This window comes from Populus trichocarpa, chromosome 5 (genome assembly GCF_000002775.5).
Source record: "Populus trichocarpa isolate Nisqually-1 chromosome 5, P.trichocarpa_v4.1, whole genome shotgun sequence".
NCBI lineage: Eukaryota > Viridiplantae > Streptophyta > Magnoliopsida > Malpighiales > Salicaceae > Populus > Populus trichocarpa.
In genome coordinates, this window is record NC_037289.2 from 21364355 (window position 1) to 21386689 (window position 22335).

The window sequence follows — 22335 nt, forward strand, 5'->3', positions numbered from 1 at the left end:
TACTTCCTTTATCTAAAAGAGTTGGACTATAAATTCACCTCCTCTCCTCTTTGAATGAACAGTGAAAGGTGATTTTTTTTTTCTATTTTTTGCGCTTCCTCCATTTTTTTCCATTTTCTTCTCTTTTCTTTTCATTTTAATTCTTTTTGTTTGAGTTTAAATTTATCTTCATAAATTATTTCATCTTGTTACGAGGATATCACATTTTCAAACAAACATCTAGATATTTAATTTGTACTTGGCTTATGCTCGGTTTTATAAGTGTCTGATTTTGTTATCGTATAATTAAGTAATTTTTTTTAAAAAAAATTCTTAAATCTAGTGGAGTTTATAACTCGATTCGTAGATATGGTGGATTAAGTCACGAAACTCGAATCGATCCAATATCATTGTCTCAATATTAAAAAAAGATCATCTTTAATTTTTTAAGTTAAATCATGTTTTTTAATCAGTCATTTACGTTTCCTTAAAATCGACCGAGTCATGCATGAAAAAAATTATAGTGCTCGGGGAATAATTAGTAACATCATACTAGTTACTCTCTAAAAAATTATAGTGCTCGGAGAATAATTAGTAGCATCATTCTAGTTACTCTCTAAACTCATCTTGAAGAAAGAGACAAACACAAAGAATATAGAAAAAATAAAATTCATGACTCATCAAAAGTATTTTCATTTAAGATTTTTTTTTATTTGTATCTATTTTTTTAAGTGAGCTTAAAGAGTAACAAATAGTTTCTCTAAGTATTATAAATTTTTTTTAATGATATGTAAATAATATTTACAAGTTTTAATTTCAAATCCTTATTAAACAAGAATTCAAGTGAAAACGTTTTAGGGGTAATCTAATAAAATAGGTTTAATAATAATATTAAGACTCCGTTTGGTATTATGTTAAAACTATGTTTTTAAATTTAAATTATTTTTTATATTTTTAAATTATTTTAATGTTATGCTATTAAAAATAAATTTTAAAAAATAAAATAAAAATATTTTGATTTATTTCCGCATTAACGTTTTCAATTTCAGAATTAAAAAGGAGAAGAACTCGAAATAATAATAATAAATAAATAAACAAATAATAAAAGAAGGGAAGTGACAAGAACGCAGGCAGGACCTTATTTTACAGGCATCCAACCCCTGCTCCCCACTCTGCCTCCAAAGCATTTTTGCATGTGAAAGAAACACAATGGGAAGGAAACCTAAAGCTCTTCTGAAGCTCATAGAAAGGGCTAACGTGGTAAGTTCAACCACCATCAACAACAAGCTTGGCTTTTTTCTTTTCTTTCTTTTTGCCCCCTTTAGACCAAGTGATTCTATGTTTTTTCTTTTTATTTATTTATTTATTCAGTTTATCCGTACTGTTTTTCATCTATTCTCTTTCTTATTTCCGAAGATTGTTCTCTCTCTCTCTCTCTCTCTTATCAAGTGATTCTATGTTTTTATTTGCTTGTTTTCTGCTTGTTTTCAGTATGTATTGCATATGCTCTGGTTTCCCTTGCTATTCCCTGAGGGGCATTCTTTACCTCTGTTTTCATAAAGAAAATGAAAAAAAAAAAAAGGACAGTGTTGGGGTTGTCAGGAGAGGAATATTTTTGTTGAAGTCGGTTTTTCTCTGTAGCCTTTGTTTTTGGTTAAAGTGCTCATCTTTTGAATTGGATATTGCGAAATAACAAAATCTGTTGATGTGCAATGGCGGCCCTTCGTATTTTTTTATTTTTAGCATTTTGCAATTGCTTGGTAATCATGATTCAGGGTTACAAAGTCACAACCCAAAAGGGTGGTTGTTATGGCTTAGTTTAGCTTATAATGGCTCGTGCTTGTTTATTCTATGATTTTCTTTTATTAATGTTTGTGGTTTTGAATTCCAAGTCCAGCCACGGTGGGATCGGTAGTATTTGACAGCATAGCCACCTGTGTTGGAAATTTCAAAAACACAAATGTGGTATAAAAAAAAGCGTGTGTGGTATTGAGGAAATTTCAAATTCTAGCCTCATTGTAGATGTGTAAGGCTTTAAATCCCCACCCTTGTAATGTTGTTTCTGAAAATATTACCATTTAGCGTTTATAGTAGTACGATTCTTGCATAGTTGGAAGATTTAGCTTCCATGTTGTATGTGTTGTGAAATGTCCCCTGGGTTAAACATTTATAATACTTGCATTCAGTTTTAAACTGATAGCTGTTTGATTTTGATCGAAGGATGAAAGTACAGTTCCTTCTGTTCTGGGCATGCAATTGGAGCCCAATAATACTAATCCCTCCTTGCAGCCTGAAAGCTCAAAACAGCCTGCAAATTCTACCTTCGAGGGGGTGGAACCAAACCTCCAAATGCAATCACACTTTGCTAAATCATATTCAAGAAAGACAGCAAGGCAAACCTGTGCTAAGGTTAGGAGATCCGAGCGTCTTAAAAATTCAGTTGTGTTCACTCACAACCAAGATCTTGAGCATGTCATTGAAGAGATAACTCTTATTGGAGGCGAGGAAGGGGATGGCCATGCGGACGCAAAAATATCAGAGCATACTTCAATGGGCAAAAACTTGGAAGAAAAAGTAGACTATATTCTGGAAATGTTAGAGGCACAAGGAAAGACCGCAGATGTGAAATTTAAGGTACTAAGATATCACCTGTGATCTACTTAGCTTTCTCGCTCTATATATCTTTGCCATTTTTTTTACTTCATATGTAACACTTGTTGACTTTGGATCAGGCAACCAAGAACTCCTTTAGTGGGAGCTGTAGTGGTGGGGATGATATTACATATAAAAGTTTGTATATTGACTCCCAAAAGAAGGTTATCTTTCTCCAGTGGCATGTTGAGAATCCTTTCTTTTGTTATTTTATCTTACTTATTCTTAATTTATTTTGTCGGTCTGTTTTTGGGTTATTTGATTGGTAGGTTGAAGCCTTAATGGAAGAAAATTATCAGCTTAATTTGAAGTTTCAAAATGCTCTTGGCAAAATAGAAGCAGTATGTTTTTTTAGACCACTTTATCTGACTGATATTCTGTCCTTTTTTTGTCTGTGTTTTTCTTGGACTTGCTTTATAAGTAATGTGAATGTTGAGAGTTATTCTCTAGAAGCATTATAATTTTGTATGCATTTAAGGAATAAATTGAATGTTTTCCATTGCAGTGACAATGTTTCATCATCTATTGATGAGCTCTTGTTGACATACTGAGTTAGAATGGGTGGTTCTTGTGTGTTGGAATTTTCTATATTTTTGGTAGTAGTTATTTGTGCAAAGGCTTGGGGCACATCTTGGGTTCATTTCTTGCCAAATCAAAATCAAGGCAGCAAGGTGTAGGTTTTACAAATTCTTTGGCTATTGTTTTAGAAATAAAGCTTCCATTGCTTCTTCTATTATCTCCTCACCGAGTCTATATCACTGACAACATGCCAATACTATAAAGATTAAAGACTATGGTTCTGTCATTAAAGCTCATGAAACTGTAACAACAGTTTCTTCTTTCCACTTGAACTCTTTATGGTTTTCCTCGAAAATGAAGTCATGTCTTACACTTTCCGTACTTCTCCTGCCCCTTTTTTTTTGTATTCCTAAATTCTTTTTAATTAATGTCTTATTAATCTTTTGCTTGAGTTCTTTAATACATGTATACCAGAAGCATGTGAGATCAATTACAAATTTGGGAGAAATTCATTAGTTTGCTGGCATCGTACTTGTCCCTCTATGCTTTCCACACCTACCCTCTGTGCTTTTCCTTGAATCACATTGTGGTGCATTCTGAATTGCTCGCTTTTTTTTCTGTAATTGATTGATGAATGTCTTCGTGCTCTTTGCTTGAGCGTTTTAATACCATGCATACCAGATGCATATGAGATCAATACATGGGTTTGGGCCACTTTTGTTTTCTTTATACATTTTCTCTGTTTTTTTTTTCGAGGCAGAAGTGCATTAATGCTGAGGATTGAAATTGTAAAAAATTTACTCAAACAAAACACTTCAAAATCCATCTGGCTTCACAGAAGAAATGAGTTTCTTTTTTCCTGTACAAGTTCTGTATGACTCCAGCTGGAAAATTTGATGCATGTGATGATGAATAGGTCATTTTAATTCCTTATCACCTAATTTTTTCTTGATATGCGATGTGCTTGTTTGGGTTATTTTCATAATCAGACGTACATAATGGAGGGAAAGGGGGAAAAAACTCAGTTTCTTTCATCATGTTTGGCATTATAAAGTTGATATGATTTTGGTTTTCTGTAGTATGAGAAGGGGAATCCTATGGCTTGTGATGTGCTGGAGAAGTTCAATGAGATATTGCTCTCAAGCCTTTCGAAAATCTCTGCACGGGAAGCCGGTCTTGAGCATAGGACTCCTGCTAAGAGAAAGACACTTGACAAGCAAACAAGAAAGAACTGATCTTCTGAAAGTCAGTTTTGCTTTGATGGAACTAGTGGCCTCTTCGACAGAAACATCATATGCTTACGATCACTTACTTATTTTGTATCTATGCTCACTTTTGAGGTGTCTTTTGTATCCCTAAACTTTTGAGCAACTCTCATACTGTGCGCAACTTTAGACCAACATGGTCTGCTGATGAACTGAATTGATGCCTAAGGAATGGTCAAACCGGGCATTCAAAGAAACTGAACAGTTATGATGGGTGAAGGAAATGGAGAAACAAAATAAATGCAGTGTAGTACACTATATATATATATAGTACACGGGGAACAAAATTACACCAATTTGAACCCGTAGAGAAAAACACAAGAAAATTTACAGTTCAAGTGGAACTAAAGTACCCTGATCAAATTACTGACAAAACCGGTGACTGCCTTTATCGTCTTTACTTGCTCATCCGTGCTTCTTCGTGACAGGATTCATCAAGAGAAGTGGCGAATCCAAAAATATTCGGAGTTGTTTTTGCAACTTCACTGTCATCTTCATTGTCTGCCGCTTCCATCATAGAGGATGTTGGAGAAGAAAAGTCCAAGCATGTTCCACGGATAACTTGCTCATAAGATGCAGAGAGATCTTGTGTAGTGATTTGGTGGTACTCTACAAGCTGGTGAAGGCATTGGTTTTCCCGCTTAAGATTAGCATTTTCATTACCTAACCTGGATTTTTCTGCAAGCAGTGCTTCCATCTGAAGCCTCATCTGCAATATATAGGGCATATCATTCAAGCATCATATTTGAGTAATTGCACATTAAGGACTTACCAGGTCATCTTCTTCTGGTCTAGTCCCCTCGCAGAATCCATCTCGAATCCTCCTGTTTTCCTCCTCAAGCAGAGCGCATCGCTCTTGCATAAAACAGAAATCAGATTTCATAGACTTGAGTTCCCTTGCAAGCGCTGCTGCTTTTGTTGCCATGGAAACTGCCAGCTGCAGAACACCAATGAACAATCAATTGCAAATAGCAAAAAAACTTGATAGCCTACCGCAGATCAAGTATTGCACTAAGTAGGGAGAAACCTACATTTTTGGCTTTCTTCAGCTTTTTATCTTCGAGACATTGTTCATTCTCCTTGTGAAAATCATTTCCTTGTTCTTCTGATCTATCATCTGGATCAAACTTCCTCTTCAATCTTGTCTTTTTCCCTTCTTCAATTTTTTCCTTTTCTACATCTTCTTGCCTGAACTCAGAGTTCTCGAGTCTACTGTGGAATATTTCTCTCAATGTGGGTGGTTCAGCTAGATATCTAGCTCCCTGAAAACAGAGAAAACAGGGAATTAAGTTCAATAATGTACAGCTCTGTAGCTAGCCCAGTAAATTTGATTGTAAACTATCCGTAAGCAAACAAAATGTACTTCTTACGGGGATAAAACCCAGTTTGACAAGTGCGGAAAACAAGTTGTAAAAGCTTAAAACGAGTTTCCATTTACCTGAAGAGCGTTGTCCAGATTACTAGAGAGCTGAGAAAGATTTTGAGCAATGGAGTCAAACCCTCTTAACAGAAGTAAGGAATCCTCCTTCATTCTCTTTGCTCGATCCGATTCACCTACTCTCTATATGACCCACCAAAAAGAAAAAAACCCGTATGTGCTAAGGCTACAAATAAATCGAAACAAGAATAATCATTGGAAAGAAAAGCTGAAGCTTTAGAGTTAAAACTGACCACATTGGTGCCTAAAGAAGGATCAAGATTGAGCTGATCTTGACCGATCGAGACACTACGGTGCCGATTCTCAAGAAGGGTGTCGATCCGGCCACGGAGAGAGCTCCAAAAACGCTTATCTGATGCCGGACAAAACAGAGGAGAAGAAACTATCAAGCTTGTGGACTCCTGCACAAGCAACCAATTTAAAGAAAAATAGAGAATTAAAATCAGCTAAAAAGAAGAGAATGAAGGAGAAAAGGACGAAAGAGGAGCTGAGCTACCTTGTTGAGGCTGGCAGCTGGTGATGGGGAACCCACTGAAGCAGCCATGAGAAAGAGAGCTAACGGCTAGTTTTTAAGGAGGAGAGTATCATGATGAGGGGCTTTAAAAGGAAAGGTCTGAGGCCAACGTTCAAAAATCTCTGAAATCTCTTGTAATTCTTTAATGATCTTGTCTTTGTCTTGTGTTGCGTATCTAAAGAGTGGACCTGGTCCCCTCCTTTGAGATCCTTAAAGTGGTTTTGCTTTTTTAACGCGCCAAGTGGGCTCTCTCTTGCTCTCTCTTTTTGATCTAACGGCTGCGATCTGCAATTTAAGATGGATGAGATGGAGATAAAGTAACTTTTTTAGATTTCTTTTATTTTTAATATTGCTATATGAAAAATATTAAAAAATAAATTTATTTTTTTTAATTCAAAAATACTTTTAAAATACATGTAAAAATACAAACAAAAGTACCCTCAAACACATACTATCAACTTATCAGATTTGTAGTTATTATTATTTAAGTTACAAAAATAAAAGGACAGTGTAAATAATTTTTTTTTATTACAAAAAAAGTACCTGATTTATAATTATTTGAATGTATACATTAGTTTTACTATTAAAAAGTAAGCAGCAAAAAATCAAGAAGTGACAGAAACAAAACATAAAGAAAAATCCAAAAATAAAAACATATTTTATGGGCACTTACAGTCAACTTAAGGGGTAATTACTGATATCATTCAACAAAACAAGATATGAGTAAAAGATGAAAATCAGTGCAATTTGTGGGGATTTTTCAGAGTATTATGAAAATAATTACCAATACTGAAAAAGAAATCACATATAGAATCATAAAAAATGACAAAGAACATTTTCACTTAGATTCATTTTTTTATTCTCTATTATTTTTGTATTTTTCTTATGTTTATATCTTTATTTTAGAATAAGTATTGATAATTACTCCTGAATTACTCTAAAATTTATCTAATTTGTGTCGGATTTCTCAATCTAATGCTTACTTATGTTTTGAAATTTTTTATTTTATTTTAAGAGATAGTATTTTTTTTTTTTGCTGATCTACGATTAAATTTATTAATTTTTAAGTAATTTCTTTTAAATTGAACCCTAGTCCAGATCATAGTTATTAAATCTCGACCGGCCCGGCGAGTTGATCCAAGACCTAGTTGACTCGATGGCTGGACCGGTCTGGATAAGATAAAAAACTAGGATAAGCAAAAACCTGGTTGACCCGTGATCCAGCAAAATCCAGTTGAAATCCAATTTTTTTTCAAATGTTTTTTTAATTGTCATTAATTTGTTCTTGAAATCCCACAATTTTGTGGATATAATTTTTTAGAGTCAACAAATATTATTTTTGATAGAGTAACGGGCAAGATTGATGTATGAATTTAATTATAACTCTTTCTTCTTATGAATTGCTATCTAAACCTTTATTTGGAGCAATAATACCCTCAAATATTCCTTCTCTTTGGCCAAAAACAAGAGTAATATGACGAAAAGGCACAAAAGCATTGTTATAGAAAACTTCTATTGATAAGTACTTGCAAATTATCAATTATTATTATTTCCGACTTCAATTAAAAACCCATTTTCTTATAAAACGTTAAATATGATATAATAAAATGAGTCGATGCATACATATAATGCAATAAAATAATGCATCATTAAAATCTAAGAAAAAACAATTCATAAGGATATATATATATATATATATATATATATATATATATATATATATATATATATATATATATATATATATATATATATATTGATCTGTATATTATAGAATAAATTAAAATTTTTGTGAGGATAAAAATAATTTGTATTTAGTTGTATTTCCACCCTGTCCTTCATTTAAAAAAAAAAAGTGGTATATATGTAATAAAAATTAATAATTTATAACATATATAGTTTATATTCACATAAATTATTTCTTAATTTTTTTATATAAAATATTAAAATTTTAAAAAAAAATTAATTTTTTTTAAATTGATTTGAATTGATCCTAGTCAACAATACTAAATTAGGTTTGATAACTATCCAAATGATTACGTATGGAAATAATTCCACCAACGATATGGGCTAAACCTTCCTTACATATTATTCTTTGAAATCCCTAGCAAATTCCCTGTTAAATTTGCCAATATATTTTGGAATTTGAAGGTTTTAATAAGTTTGTTTTCATATTTTAAAAATACTTATAAAAAAAATTGAATTTTTTTTATGTGTTTTATTTCAAATTATTGTTTTTTTTAATATATTAATATTAAAAATAAATTTTAAAAAATAAAATAAAAATATCATTTTAATATATATTTTTTAAAAATATATTTTAATAAACATCATGCTACACTATAGTCCACTGTTACTCAAAGAAAATGTCTAAATTTTCCCGCATGGAATTGATTCTCATCAACCACAACCAATCATCTCAACGGTAATATTCAAATTACCCGGGAAATTAACAGTATTAAATAAATGAAAAGCCCGGCCGTTACCTTTATCTCTAGTTGCCACAGAAACTGCTGGTTCTCAATTCTCAAACAATCAAAAACACCAGCTCAGAAAAGGCAACAGTCTATGGCTACTCTTGCTCCTTCATCCTCCTCTCCCATATTCTCTGGTCCATCTTCAAAGCTTTCTCAACCTTCCCTCTCATCCTCATCACGCCTTTCTCTTTCTTCTTTCTCGCAGCTGTCTCCTCTCTCTTCTTCTCTTTCCATATCTCCTTCCTTTTCTGCTTACCCCACATGTTCAAGACGCCTCTTTGCCTCTTCTTTCCCTGTCAAGGCTAGTGCTGCTGAGAAAAAGAAGATCCTTATAGTTAATACGAACAGTGGTGGTCATGCAGTTATTGGGTTCTATTTTGCAAAAGAACTTCTGGGTTCTGGCCATGAAGTAAGTATCTTGACTGTTGGTGAGGAGAGTTCAGACAAAATGAAGAAGCCTCCATTCAGTAGATTCTCAGTAAGTTCTAAAAATCAATATATACAGATACTTGTGGATTATGATCTGGGAAATTATCTTCTTAGCTTTGGTTTTTGGAATTTTTATGGGGGCTTGGTTTTTGCTTTTGAAGGAAATTGTGGGTGCTGGAGGGAAGACGGTATGGGGGAACCCAGCAGAGGTAGGGAAGGCTGTGGAAGGAGCAACATTTGATGTGGTGCTGGATAACAATGGAAAGGACCTGGATACTGTAAGGTTTGTAACTTTAATTCTTGTTGCTAGAAGGTACCTAACATTCAAACATGTAGGCAAGGCATTTCTTGTTGTTAATTTGCAATGTGGTCCACTGTAATCAGCTCAATAATTCAGTAAGTTATAGTAATTTATGATTAGGGACTAAATAAAAGCAAGCTGCTAAGGTATGTTGGGATATTTTTGTTTGGGAATGACCAATTTGCACAGTACTCGATGGTTTGTCTTGAAGTTCATTAAAATGAACTAGTTTCTGAGCTGATTACAGAATTTGATACTTGAGGATTTGTGGGAATTAGCAAAAACTAGAGCACCTAAGGTCTATGCTATGGGCTTATAAAGGTTATTGCATTTTTAAGGATTAGGAATTTTGGATGTTTGCAACCACTGTTTAACAATCATACTACCAGGAAATTATATTCTTACAAGTACTTATAGTTCCAGGCTTCAGTGGTTCTGTTTCCCCCAATTGTACCACTCTGTTGATCACATGTCTTTCTCCTTGCATAGGCCTGTAGTAGACTGGGCCAAGAGTGCTGGTGTGAAGCAGTTCCTGTTCATCAGCAGTGCTGGAATCTACAAACCAACCGATGAGCCTCCTCATGTTGAAGGGGTAACGTTGTGCGCTATTGAGCCAACAGAACTGAAATGGATTGGACTTTCTCCACTTAACTGAAAGTTCTTCGTCATTGCAGGATGTTGTTAAAGCTGATGCTGGTCATGTTGGGGTGGAAAAATACATAGCAGAGATTTTCAGTAGTTGGGCTATATTCCGTCCACAATACATGATTGGATCTGGCAACAATAAAGATTGTGAGGAGTGGTTTTTTGATCGTAAGTACAAAGTAGACAGTATTATACAATGACACGCTGTGGAGCCAATACGGGCCCTATAATGCTCCTTGTTGATTTAGTTTCATTTTAATAGCTGCTAAAAACTGTTTTATGTCTATGGTTTCATTTAGTATTGGATTTTCTCCCAACTCTTTACCTTTCTATCCATAAGAAAACCTGATTTTGATCTACTGTGAGCAGGAATTGTCCGAAAAAGGCCAGTGCCAATCCCTGGTTCTGGGATGCAACTGACTAACATCGCCCATGTTAGGGACTTATCCTCTATGCTTACTCTAGCTGTGGAGAACCCAGAAGCTGCATCCGGCAACATATTCAACTGTGTAAGCGACCGTGCTGTGACCCTGGATGGAATGGCCAAACTCTGTGCACAAGCTGCAGGTCTACCAGTAGAAATCATGCATTATGATCCAAAAGCTGTTGGAATTGATGCGAAGAAAGCTTTTCCTTTCCGAAATATGGTAATGGCTTATTTTCCATCTCATCATAAATTAGGTGCTTAATTACTTCTAGCAGATTATTTGTCCACATTGCATCATCACTTTAATTTCTATTAAACAGTTTTATCTTCTCCTGCTCACCCTCCCCGCCCCTTTACGGACCTCTTCGTGGAACAATAACAGTAATTTAGATTGTAGAAAACAACAAATGATGTGTTTAAGATATAAGCATATTACACAGGTTGCTGTAGAATGTATAATAGAAGCCGTATACTTTAGGTGTTTTTCCCTAGAACCTTGCAACTGTTTGAGCAATTTAGATAACCCTAGTTGGTACATGTATTGTGCAGCACTTTTATGCAGAACCACGAGCTGCCAAGGACATCTTGGGATGGCAGGGCACCACAAACCTTCCTGAAGACTTGAAGGAGCGATTTGATGAGTATGTAAAGATTGGCCGAGACAAGAAGCCAATGCAATTCGAGATTGACGATAAAATACTCGAGTCGCTGAAAGTTCCAGTTGCTGCGTGAATATGAATCATGATGTTTTATCTACCCGTTGCAGATGGCTGTAGGAGATGCATTTTATCTACCAAAAGGAAATTACTAAATAAGGCCGTTTGTTTGCAGGAAAGTGAATTTCTTTGGGAAAGTGAATTTTTGAAAAGTAAATTCCGAGAAAGTATTTTTCGATGTTTGGTAGTGTTATGGAAAATGAACTGGAAAACACTTTCCAGTATTTGGTTATGTTATGAAAAATGAACTGAAAAATAATTTATTAATGAATTATTTTTTTTTTAAGTTTATCTAATATATATAAAATATTTAATCACTTACAATAAAAAAAATAAAATCTAAAAAGTATAATGATAAAAAAATTTATTATATCCTATATTCATACATAAGCTTATGAAATATTTCTACAAAAAGCCTATTAATATATTTTTTCAATTTTAAAAGCTTAAAATAAGTTTTTTTTTTCATATGAAGAAAGCCAAATTAGTTTATGGTAAGAGTTATATATTTGAGTTTTTTTTTTGTATGAAGAACTTTTTATAAGATCAATACATACAAAAATATTTTTATGGGTTTTTTGGATAAATATTTTTTTTTGTACGGGTAAAGGCAATTATCTCTTTAATATCCCTTTAATATATATCAAATAAACATCAAGATATAAATATAAATATCTAACATCAAACATAATCATACATAAATATTAAGTTTCGATGTCATATACATACATATTAGTTCAAATTACAAACATAAACATGCTAAACCGAATTAAACAAGTAAACATACTCATTAAATAACAAGCATAGTCTGAACCCAAATTTTGAACATAGTCAAACCATCTTAGCAAGCAGGCCTGTAGTAGTGGTGGTTCACAAAATTCTGAACCCAAATTTTCCTCAAATTAACATTTTTTGCCATAAATGTTTTTGCCAACATTTCATTTTGGACCAAATGATCAAATGCATTCCCAAGAATGATCTCATCAAAGCCTTTAATGCTGTTAATATAGAATTCTCATTGAGCAATTGCATTTATACGTGGTTCTCTTGGTATATAAATTGTATTTCTTTCTTGTTCAATAATAGCTACCCCTGTAGCTATCACAGTTACAGCTGCTCTCATATATGTTGCATGAATTATCTTACTATCCATATCATGAAAGTGAAGTTTTCTGATAACAAAACCTAAAAATTTAGGGAAATAAATATTAAAAAAAGCATATAAAATACTTACACAATTAATACAATAAATTATGCTGAAAGAAGCGGACAATAATTCCCTATTTTTCCTGTTATATTCATTCCCCATTTCCCCTGTTATAACCGGTTTGTATAATTCCCCATTAACATCCCCAATTGCACTGTTCCATTCCCCTCCCATTCCCCCTGTTATTCATTCCACATTTTCCCTATAGTTTTCGTTATAACCGGTTTATATAATTCCCCATTAGCATTCAACAATTTCACTGTTCCCATTCCCCTCCCAATCCCCTCTCCTCTCGGTTCCAGTTCCCCCAATTCCCCTGCTCCCATTCCCCCCCCCCGAGAGCAAGGATTCACTGTAACAGAAATCCCCCCCCCCGAGAGCAAGGATTCACTGTAACAGAAATCCCCCCCCGTTTTGTCTCTCTTTGCTAACAGATTGATCGCCCCCACAACAGAAATCGACCGCCTCACAAAAATCGATCGCCCCTCCCATTCGTTTTGATCTCACAGAAATTGATCGCCCCCCCTCCCCCGTTTTGATCTCACAGAAATCCCCTGTTTTGGTCTCTCTCACAGAAATCGATCGCCCCCCCCCACAGTTTTGGCCTCTCTGTCAACAGAAATCGATCGCCTCTCCCCCCCCCCCGGTTTTGGCCTCTCTCTGTTCACATAAATCGATCCCCCCCCCCATCGCGTTACCTCTCCATGTTAACAGAAATCGCCTCCCTGTTTTGCCTCACTGTTCATAGAAATCGCCCCCTCCCCCCCCCCACCGTTTTGCCTCTCTCTGTCACAGTTATCTCCCCCCCCCCCGCCCGTTTTGTCTCTCTGTTTGGTTAGTAAGCTGTCGATTGTGATTCATGAAGAAGAAAAAAGTAGCAGAAAAAATGTGTTTTTTTTTGGTTGCTTGATTAATTGAATGTGACGAGATTAATAATTGTTGACAGTAGCAGTAGCAGATTTATCAAGATGGAGAGTTATGGAAATGTTATGGAAATAATATGACAGTAGCAGTAGCAGATTTATCAAGAATATCAAAGATTTATGCCATCATTTTTACAGATCTACGCAGAATCAGAGAAAAACATAAAGGAAATAAAGAGGAAAAAATTACCTGAAATTAATTGGTCCAGAAAAATACTCTTGTTCCTGCTCAGTTTCCAATTGATTTTGAAGAAAAAGAGACTGTGTGATTTTGAAGAAAAAGTTCTCTAGCTGTGTATGAGAAAATGTGTATGAGAAAATGAAGGAAGGAAAGTGTTTTCCTTTCTTTAACAAAAGGAAAACACTTTCCTTTCGTAACGTTACTTTTTTTAATTTGACTGGAATTCAGTTTCCTTTGACTATTTTCTTATATTGCTGCCAAACATGGAAAAACATGGAAAGTGAATTCCAGGAATTCACTTTCCTGCAATCAAACACGCCCTAAATAAAGATCTTAATATAATTTTGCATTAGCGAAAGGTCTACTACATCATGGTTCAACCAATGGGTTGCACTGCCAAAAACAAATAAACATTCAATTTTATATTTGCAGTATATCTTCATAAAAACCACAGAACTCCATGCCTTAACAGAATCAAATTCACAAGCATTGAAATATGAGGCTTTATCTACTACAGTTTTGCTTCTAAAGAGATTCTGATATTCTGCCAATGGCTAGATACATGGGAACCAGGTTATTAATCATCCTCTTAAATCGTCATTAAAGGGTTTGGGGAAGGAAATAACAAGCATTTAGCCCGGATAATTTTCTCTGCACGCTAATACCATGGTTTTAAGCAAAGGTAGTAATGCAAACTTTCAGAGTAAAATCAAGCAAACCCGTACGTGTGATGAAACAAGAAGCAGTGGCTAACAAGTACTGAGGTCATGGATGGAAAGCTTGTCTAGAATACGTGAGGACCACACATTCATTCGGCAGTCAGCAGGTGGATTATCTTGCCTGCACCTAGAATAGAGTAGACCACGCATGGATAGAAAGCTTGCTAGTACCTGTAACATTCTATGCATATTTTCAAGTTCAGATTGTATTTCAAAATGTCAAGATAGGAAGCATCAACTATTGTTCACAGCAAAAATAATAAATTTAAAATTTTTTAAGAGTATTGTGAATCTCGGTAATCTCGATAAATAGATCTAGAGTTTTTAGAGTTTATGCTAAGATTACTTGAATATCATATATTCTTTTCGACTTTAAATATTTAATTTAAGGATAGGTTGTCATAAATTATAGGTTGTCGTAAATTAGAGGTTGTCTAAGTATTCGACCTCTAACGATAATTCACACAAACCATCACTAAAAAATATCTTAAATCCTTTTAGAAAAGAAGAATTAATATAGCTTAGAGTGTTAGCTCTTTTCTTTTGTTTTTTAGGTGTTTATGTACTGTATTTTTTTCATCATTTTTTTTTCTTAGAAAATAAGAGGCATAACATTATATTTATAGGGAAACCTAAAAAACCATATAAATGAAAAAATATCAATTTGCACCTTAAATATATCATATATATTATTTTATGATAATTTTAGAGATTTATTCAATCAAGTCCCTACTTGATTTTTTTTATAAATCTAGAATTATAATACCTTGTATTAATTACATTATAGTCCTCAATTTCTAAAATTTATTTACAATCAAGTTACACTTGATTAATAATCATATTTTAATTTCTAATCAATAGTTCTAATGTGTGTAACTCATTAGATACACTAATAAGTTGATCCAAATATAAATCATAATCCTAAATAAAATAAGAATAAATAAATTAAATAATTTAATTTATTATCAATTCAATAATTGATTGATTTATATTTGAAGATCAAGTACAATGTCTAACAACCTATTATCATCTTTCAAATACTAGGAAAGTGATAAATTATTTAACTTAACCTTTCAGTGACTAGTTTCTTAGTGTAATTATTATCCCTTCATAAAAAATGTTTTGATTAGACATTATAGCATAGAGTATGTCTGATTTGTCAAATCATATTAATTCTCAACATTATAGTCATTAATTTTTTAAATAAGATTTTGAAACTCTTTTCAAAACACATTCCACATTGATCAAAGATTGCACAATCAATACTATTTAAAAAACAAATGAGACATTTTTTCTAATTCATTTAGATGAATCATCTTTTAATTACTTAAATATTTTCATATAATTTATGTTATATCCAATATATGTTTGTTTGTTATCCTTGATTAGAAAAATATATAGCAGGATCAAAACATAATACTTCATATATAAAATAACTTAGTGATCTTAATTCTAATGATCACTCACACAATCGTCATGTGAGCCTTTCCATAGACACAGATGATCTCTCCATATAGAATCCTCTTATGGCAGTGTATATGTCATCTGACATGTACTTGCATATTAGTTACAGGTATCCTTCATATCTCAATTTATGAGAGCAGCTTCTTCTTTTCATGGGGAAAGAAATATAATATGTATTGGTCTCAACAGCTCTGGTTAATATCCAATCTTAATAGAACATTGATCGGGAACATTTATGAACAATGCTTTGATGCAATATTAATTTCATAATTATAACAACTTCATAATTTTTTTTGCAAAGTATTTTTGTTCCGTGAACTTTATCTTTACTCTAAATCCATTAATTAAATATTAGGTTCATTAATATTAAAGTTAAAAAATATCTTTACTAATAATAAATATGTTTTACATGAATAAAAGCAGTACTACGTGTAACCAGCCCAATTGACTACGAGGCATATTCACTAACATGAATTGAATCAGAAGAAAAAAAACACCTAGTACACAGTAGCAACTAGAAAATGAAAGATAAAGAATTGTTGGCGTCAATACAACATTGTTTAGCAAATTCTTTAAACTAATCCAAATTCCAAGTACATTAAGTAAAATACAAAACTGCGAGGGTTTTTTATCATAGCCACAGTGAAATGTGTCTAAGGCTACAGTGAAATTATCATTTATCCTTTAATTTTTAAAGCTTTTCTTGAGAGGTAGGATGATGTTTGCACACAACTAATTTGTCATTCTTAATTTGTTTAGGGCAGCACCTTCTTTTCAAAAAAATTTTAATAACAATGTAATTATTGTATTGCCCTTAAAGGGTAAACAATCAGAACTTTTGGTCTAGGGGTTGTATACAATTTTGTCATGAATAGTTGAATTACGCAAGTACCTTTACTATGAAAATTTGTTAGCATTGGCTTTAGGGGCTTGATTGTCATTTCCTAATGGTTTTTTTTATTGTTATTTAGTCCTAGAGGTATTTTTGTTTTTTTATAATTTTATGAACAACTAATTACTTCATTACCCTTGCCATTCAAATTTTTTAGTCTTGGCTTCAAAGGCTTAGCTGTAATTTTATTAGGATTTTTTTGCTATTGATGTTTAGTCATAGGGGCATTTTCAGTTTTGTGCACATAAAAAAAAGTTGTTGGCACGTGTTTGGCACACGTCAATCGCTCTTTTGCCTTCGGACAGCACGTGTGGCTAAATACGGTAGTTGAAATCAAGTTTCCACCACATCATTTGATGTGTCTCGACATCCTCTTCCTCTCTAGGTGACGCGCGTATAGTATTAAGGCCTAATTTGATGTCATTTGGCTTTTATTGTTTTTCTTTCCTTTCATTCTCTTTCTTCCTCAGATTGAGTCCTAGCCATGCAAAAAGTTATACCAACCCTTCAATTTCTTTTTTCTTCTTATTCATTCATTCTTCTCTTAATTGCAATTGTTTTATTTACAATGATTGTTTCTAATTGAATTTTATTTTTTGATTTAATCTCTAGTTGTTTGATTTTGTTAGATTTTTATCAAATTTAGTCCTTATTATTTTAATTGCTATTTTTTTTGTTTTCAATCATTTTCTTGATTTATTTGTTTTTCTTCAATTCCATCCTTAAACATTTCTTTTCATTGAATTTTTATGTCAAGTTTGGTGCCATTTCTTTTAATTCTTATTTTTTAAAATTATTTTCTTGATTGATTTGTTTTTTTTTCAATTCCATCCCTAAACATTTAATTTCATTTAAATTTTCCCTTAACATTTAATATTAGTTGGTTTTTATGTTGAATTTAGTTGTAATTCTTTTAATTGCTATTTGTTTTGTTTTGCATTGTTTTTTTTATTGACTTTTTTTTCTCAATTTCATTTTTCAATATTTATTTGGTTAAGAATCTTGCTTCTTTGTTTTTTCAGGTTTGACTTTAATAGAATCACCCTGGTCTAATGACTTGGGTCATGAATCTAAAAGATTAGCCCGAGTTGACTTTGGTCTTTTTTTAAAGCATTTTTTTCAAATGTTTTTGCCAGTATTTTTTTGCTTTTCTATTTATAGGGTCATCTCAATTTCATGTCCTAGGTCATGTGTTTGATTTGTTCACCGGAGTTGGTTGTCGGCTTCACTTGAGGCTTTTTTTAATCTTTTTTTTATGTTTATATCATATCAGCAAGTGTCAATTTCTTATATTTTTCTGATGTGTTCAGCCTTTCGTAATATTTTTTTATTGTGTGAGTTTATTCAATCATTTTCTTTGTATTATCATTTAAGTATGGTGAATTTATCTTTTATTTATTTAAATAAAAATTTTAATAAACATAATCGGATAAATATCTCATCTTTAAAGTTTCTTTCTTGGTTATTACTAATGATTTTTATTTATTTGCATGAATGATTATCGATATATTTAGTTAGATGGTTGCATAAGCTTTTTAAATGACACTTTTAATTTTTTCATGTAAAAAACACATTGGAACAGCCTGCATACCTAATATGTTTTTAAATAAAAATTATAACCTACATGCCAATTTCATGATTTTAATGTTTTTTTAGTTTTTTCTTTTTTTTCTTTATACATTGTTTTTGGGGAAAAATATTATTTTTTTTATTCTTTACACTTGGCCTCCTTATACCATTTTTTTTGTTCATTTTTTTATTCTTTTGTAATTTGTATTTTAATTTTTTTTTCTTTACACTTTTTGTTTTTGAAAATTTATTCTGACTAAGAAAATTGTGTTTTTCTGTAACAATTGCAATATTGTTTTATTTTTCAATTACGTTAAAAATTATTTGTTTTTTTAATACATATAATCTTTATTATATTTAATTATATATAAGTGTAGACTTTGTAATTCATGGTTATATTTATTACTTGATGTAAAAAAAAACATATTAATAACACCTACACATTAATTCTTTTGCATTAAAAAAAATTATTCAACTTTTAGCTATATGAGTTGAATAAATGCATTAACATTTTATTTTTTGTATTTATTAATACAAATAGTTTTTATAGACTTTTGATTTATAATTAGAATTTAAAAAAAAAATTGAAAAGATTACATATTTATTTTTAACAAAAAAAAAATCCAAAACCTTGAAAAACACACTGAAAAGCATCGGGGCACATAACTAGTTAAAACTATAACTAGTAAATTTGCTAGTTTGATATGTTAATGAAAAGAAGCACTTTTCCTGCCCTGGCCTACAAAGGATAAATCTATTACCCTAAGCTAATGCAGCTGGACTGCCTTACGAGTTCCGCAGAAAAGACTGGTAATCTAAAAATATCCAGAGTCCATGGATAAGTTTCAAATCGAAAAACTGTAAGGCAGCAAGCTACCTGCAACGAAAACTCCTACTCTTCATGCTTGATTTCTAGCCCCTTGAGTTTTGATTCCAATTCATCCTCCTCTATTGCATCCTCATCCTCGTCTCTTGCATCCTCATCAAGATCTTCTCCTTCTGGATCATTCTCGTCCAATTTTCCAAGCACATCAGGCAAACTCTTAAATATATCCTTCACCTCATCAATCCCTTCATCAGAAATGTAATTACCATTGATATTTAACGATTTAAATCCAGGCTTATGCACAACAGCCTGTGCCAAGAGCCTTGCCCCAGCACGTCTAATTGCATTAGTGCTCAAATCAACTTCATTTAGCTGGTCATGACCGGCTTCAATTGCCTTGGCAATCAAAATAGCACCTTCATCCTTCAGTTCATTTTCAGCAAGATTTAATTTGGTGAGAAATTGTTTTGCCACAATACAGGCAACCAAAGAAGAAGCACCCTTGGCTGTAATGTCATTCCCAGCCATATCCAGAACTTCCAGTGAAGGTGCAGATTCTTTTAACGCATTAGCAAGTGCTTCTGCCCCCTCATCCTCCAAATTCAGATAACTGAGGTAAACTTCAGTAAGATCTGCAAATGCAAATAAAGACTTGCTCAGAGCTATACCAGCTTCAACACCAAACATGTTATCACGCAGATCAAGCTTCCTCAAATGGCTACATGATCCAAGAGCTTCTGCTAAGGCAACACCCCCTTCCAAGCCCACCCTTGTTGAAGAACATCGAAAATCCTCTAACAAATTGGATTGTTTCAGCATCTCAGCAATAGCAGCTGCACCTTCATCTCCAGTCATATTATTGTGAAAATGAAGGACCTTAAGCTTCTCAGTTGAAGGAATTAGCTCACAAACTGCACGTGCAGCTTCTTCTGAAATACCATCATTTATTAAATAAAGCTCCTCCAAAATATTCTGGGTTTTGAGAAGCATCCCAAAGGCCCTGACACCCTTTTCGCCTAATGCATTATTTGAAAGGTTCAGATACCTCAATTTACAACCTTCTAGGGCTGAAGAAAATATACCCATGACTTCAAGAGCTTCTGATTCAGGTCTTCCAGCAACACAGTCTGACAGGTCCACTTCTGTCAATTGACCCTTTATGGACAACAAGATGGATTCTGCGACATGGGCTGCATCCAAGCCAAAGCTTCTATTACTGAAACATATCCTAGTATACAAGTTTCCTGGCACCTTGAGGGGTTTTAAGAGTTCCTCAGCCTCCTCCCCACTAATAAATTCCCGCCGGCCACCAGATATATCAAACAGATTCGCAACAGCAGCAGAAGCTTCATCAACTGTCTTCACCTCTTCATCCTCCTGTGTTTTGGGCCCCCTTTTAAGAACCTCCAACATAAGCCTACTAGATTCTTTAGCATAGATCTGCACTGCAGAACTTCCATCACCATCCGGCTCTTTCTCATGGTGCTGGTTCGCAGCTGCAAAAGCCATCTCTTCGATTTTCTTGGCACCCTCCTCAGCCTCCTCTTTGTTCAATAACCCATACTTTCTGGAGATAAAGGATGGAGTAATGAAGTTCTTGCTCATCCGCTCTACAAGCATTAGCCTGGTACTCTGACTAGGAGGCCACAATTTGACAGACATGCGATGTTGGAAAGTTTGTGTCACAGAATCCATGTTGAAGTATCCTGGAAATACCCCAGAACTATGATTTATAAATCCATACCACAATACAAAAACAAGCAAAACACATAACATTTCACAGAACAAGCAGAAGAAATTCCAATGCAAATATGCTTTCTGCATCATTTCTCATATTTTTTTTTCCACTATCTCAAAACGCATAACATTTAAAGCATCAAGTGGATAAAATCTTCACATTGTAAGTTACCACTCTAAGGCTAAATTTCAAATTCCAAATTAGTGAGCGCCGCAATAATTATTCGAAATACCAACAAATCAAACAAATAAATAAATAAAAACCAGTACACAAATCCCTTTGAGGGGCATTCTTCTCTAGCATTGATTGATGTTCTTCCTCTATGGAGTTAACAAGTATACTACCAAGAAAAATAATACGGATTAATAAAAGCAATGGCTTGTTAAGACTTAACTAATGAACTCCTAGTTTGTCAACAAATACAGTTCCTAGTCAAAACAACCACATTGAAAATCCACTAAACCTTAATTTAAGACTTAACTGATTAAAAATAGAGATACCACACGGATCTACGAATCCAAAAAAAAAAAAGTTTGTTCTCCTTAATTTCTTTCGAGGAAGGAAAAGAAAGGTCGAGGGAGTACCTGAGACGAAGCGAGCACAAGTCGAAACCCTAGATTTTCTGGAGAAACAAACAAGAAGTGAGAAACTGAGAATTGAGTAACTGACTTTTTATTTATTTATTTATTTATTGGAGATGAGAAAAATCGGGGGTTAAAATTTTAAAATAAGTGGAGGGAATCGAGGGATACCGGAACTGTAATCATCAAACTGTACCGTATAAGGAGAATAAAATAAATAAATAAAGTGAGCGTGCGGGAGTTGGAGGGAAATCATGCTTCGCTTAAAAATTAATATCGGGAAAGGCAGAGCGTGGTAGGTTTTCCGTTCTCTTCCTTGAATGTAAGATGACGATAATATCCTCTCTTTTTTATTTATTGACGGCCTTATCAGTTAAGGTCCAAGGAGCTGTTTGAAATTGATGGGCTTGGGCCTTCGAATTTCACTTCTGCTTCGGCTCTTTTTTATTCACTCGGCCCCTTTTGCATTCTGTAGTTGCTAGGCTTGAGCAGCCGAGCCTGTTTCTTGTACGCGGGCTAAGCCCTGCCACCGTTCCAACCTCAAAGCATTTGGGCTACTATGAAGTAAATGACTCTTTGTTAAATGGGCTCTTATGAAGTGAAAATCTTTATTTTGAAAGGCAAAACGCATTCCTCATGATGAATTCAGGTTGGATTTTGGTTAATCTATCTGCGAAGATTCATCTATTGCCACAGATCACACAGAGAAATGCTGGGTAGCATGAGACAAAATAAATTTGAAATTTTAATATTAGCATCTTCAAATCTGATCATTGGAAGGATGAGAGTGTAGGTTATTGGAAAAATTGCCTTCAATGTGAAGTTGTGGAATATATCAGCCAAATCTTCTGGTAAATGTAGCCTAAATAAGAT

General features: G+C 33.4%; 4 protein-coding genes across 6 annotated transcripts; 2 read left to right on the plus strand and 2 right to left on the minus strand.

Annotated features, from left to right (window-relative positions):
* The first annotated feature begins 1112 nt into the window (after window positions 1-1112).
* On the plus strand, window positions 1113-4656 carry LOC7464674 (uncharacterized). 3 transcript variants are annotated; one of them, XM_024600989.2, is made up of 5 exons: window positions 1113-1239; window positions 2269-2613; window positions 2712-2795; window positions 2901-2972; window positions 4230-4656. In XM_024600989.2, the coding sequence occupies exons 1-5, from the start codon at window positions 1189-1191 to the stop codon at window positions 4383-4385; spliced, it is 708 nt and encodes a 235-aa protein (XP_024456757.1). In that variant the 5' UTR covers window positions 1113-1188; the 3' UTR covers window positions 4386-4656. The 3 variants fall into 3 exon arrangements, with proteins under 3 accessions (XP_024456757.1, XP_002306772.4, XP_052309264.1); XM_002306736.4 differs by having other exon boundaries at window positions 1114-1239; window positions 2200-2613; XM_052453304.1 differs by lacking the exon at window positions 2901-2972 and having other exon boundaries at window positions 1114-1239; window positions 2200-2613.
* On the minus strand, window positions 4640-6517 carry LOC7464834 (uncharacterized). Its single transcript, XM_024600987.2, has 6 exons — window positions 6350-6517; window positions 6087-6254; window positions 5854-5976; window positions 5447-5677; window positions 5188-5352; window positions 4640-5124 (listed from the first exon to the last, which is right to left on the minus strand). The coding sequence occupies exons 1-6, from the start codon at window positions 6395-6397 to the stop codon at window positions 4813-4815; spliced, it is 1047 nt and encodes a 348-aa protein (XP_024456755.1). The 5' UTR covers window positions 6398-6517; the 3' UTR covers window positions 4640-4812.
* A 2336-nt stretch (window positions 6518-8853) lies between these two features.
* On the plus strand, window positions 8854-11648 carry LOC7464675 (chloroplast stem-loop binding protein of 41 kDa a, chloroplastic). The gene is made up of 6 exons (XM_002306737.4): window positions 8854-9322; window positions 9435-9556; window positions 10064-10166; window positions 10249-10387; window positions 10589-10866; window positions 11196-11648. The coding sequence occupies exons 1-6, from the start codon at window positions 8936-8938 to the stop codon at window positions 11376-11378; spliced, it is 1212 nt and encodes a 403-aa protein (XP_002306773.3). The 5' UTR covers window positions 8854-8935; the 3' UTR covers window positions 11379-11648.
* A 7253-nt stretch (window positions 11649-18901) lies between these two features.
* Window positions 18902-21720, minus strand: LOC7464835 (RAN GTPase-activating protein 1). The gene is made up of 3 exons (XM_002307546.4): window positions 21634-21720; window positions 21466-21503; window positions 18902-20849 (listed from the first exon to the last, which is right to left on the minus strand). Exon 3 carries the CDS (start codon window positions 20836-20838, stop codon window positions 19210-19212), a length of 1629 nt encoding a protein of 542 aa, XP_002307582.2. The 5' UTR covers window positions 20839-20849; window positions 21466-21503; window positions 21634-21720; the 3' UTR covers window positions 18902-19209.
* Between the last annotated feature and the right edge of the window lie 615 nt (window positions 21721-22335).

Excerpts from the sequence above, each read along its gene's own strand:
- LOC7464675 (XM_002306737.4), top strand. The coding sequence starts at position 8,936 with ATGGCTACTCTTGCTCCTTCATCCTCCTCTCCCATATTCTCTGGTCCA. Across the intron at positions 9,323-9,434 it reads CTCCATTCAGTAGATTCTCA|GAAATTGTGGGTGCTGGAGG; the intron begins GTAAGTTCTAAA and ends TTGCTTTTGAAG. Across the intron at positions 10,167-10,248 it reads AGCCTCCTCATGTTGAAGGG|GATGTTGTTAAAGCTGATGC; the intron begins GTAACGTTGTGC and ends TCGTCATTGCAG.
- LOC7464674 (XM_002306736.4), top strand. The coding sequence starts at position 1,189 with ATGGGAAGGAAACCTAAAGCTCTTCTGAAGCTCATAGAAAGGGCTAAC. Across the intron at positions 1,240-2,199 it reads TCATAGAAAGGGCTAACGTG|GATGAAAGTACAGTTCCTTC; the intron begins GTAAGTTCAACC and ends TTTTGATCGAAG. Across the intron at positions 2,973-4,229 it reads CTCTTGGCAAAATAGAAGCA|TATGAGAAGGGGAATCCTAT; the intron begins GTATGTTTTTTT and ends GGTTTTCTGTAG.
- LOC7464835 (XM_002307546.4), bottom strand. The coding sequence starts at position 20,838 with ATGGATTCTGTGACACAAACTTTCCAACATCGCATGTCTGTCAAATTG.
- LOC7464834 (XM_024600987.2), bottom strand. The coding sequence starts at position 6,397 with ATGGCTGCTTCAGTGGGTTCCCCATCACCAGCTGCCAGCCTCAACAAG. Across the intron at positions 6,255-6,349 it reads CAGCTGCCAGCCTCAACAAG|GAGTCCACAAGCTTGATAGT; the intron begins GTAGCTCAGCTC and ends TTGCTTGTGCAG. Across the intron at positions 5,678-5,853 it reads ATCTGGACAACGCTCTTCAG|GGAGCTAGATATCTAGCTGA; the intron begins GTAAATGGAAAC and ends CTCTGTTTTCAG.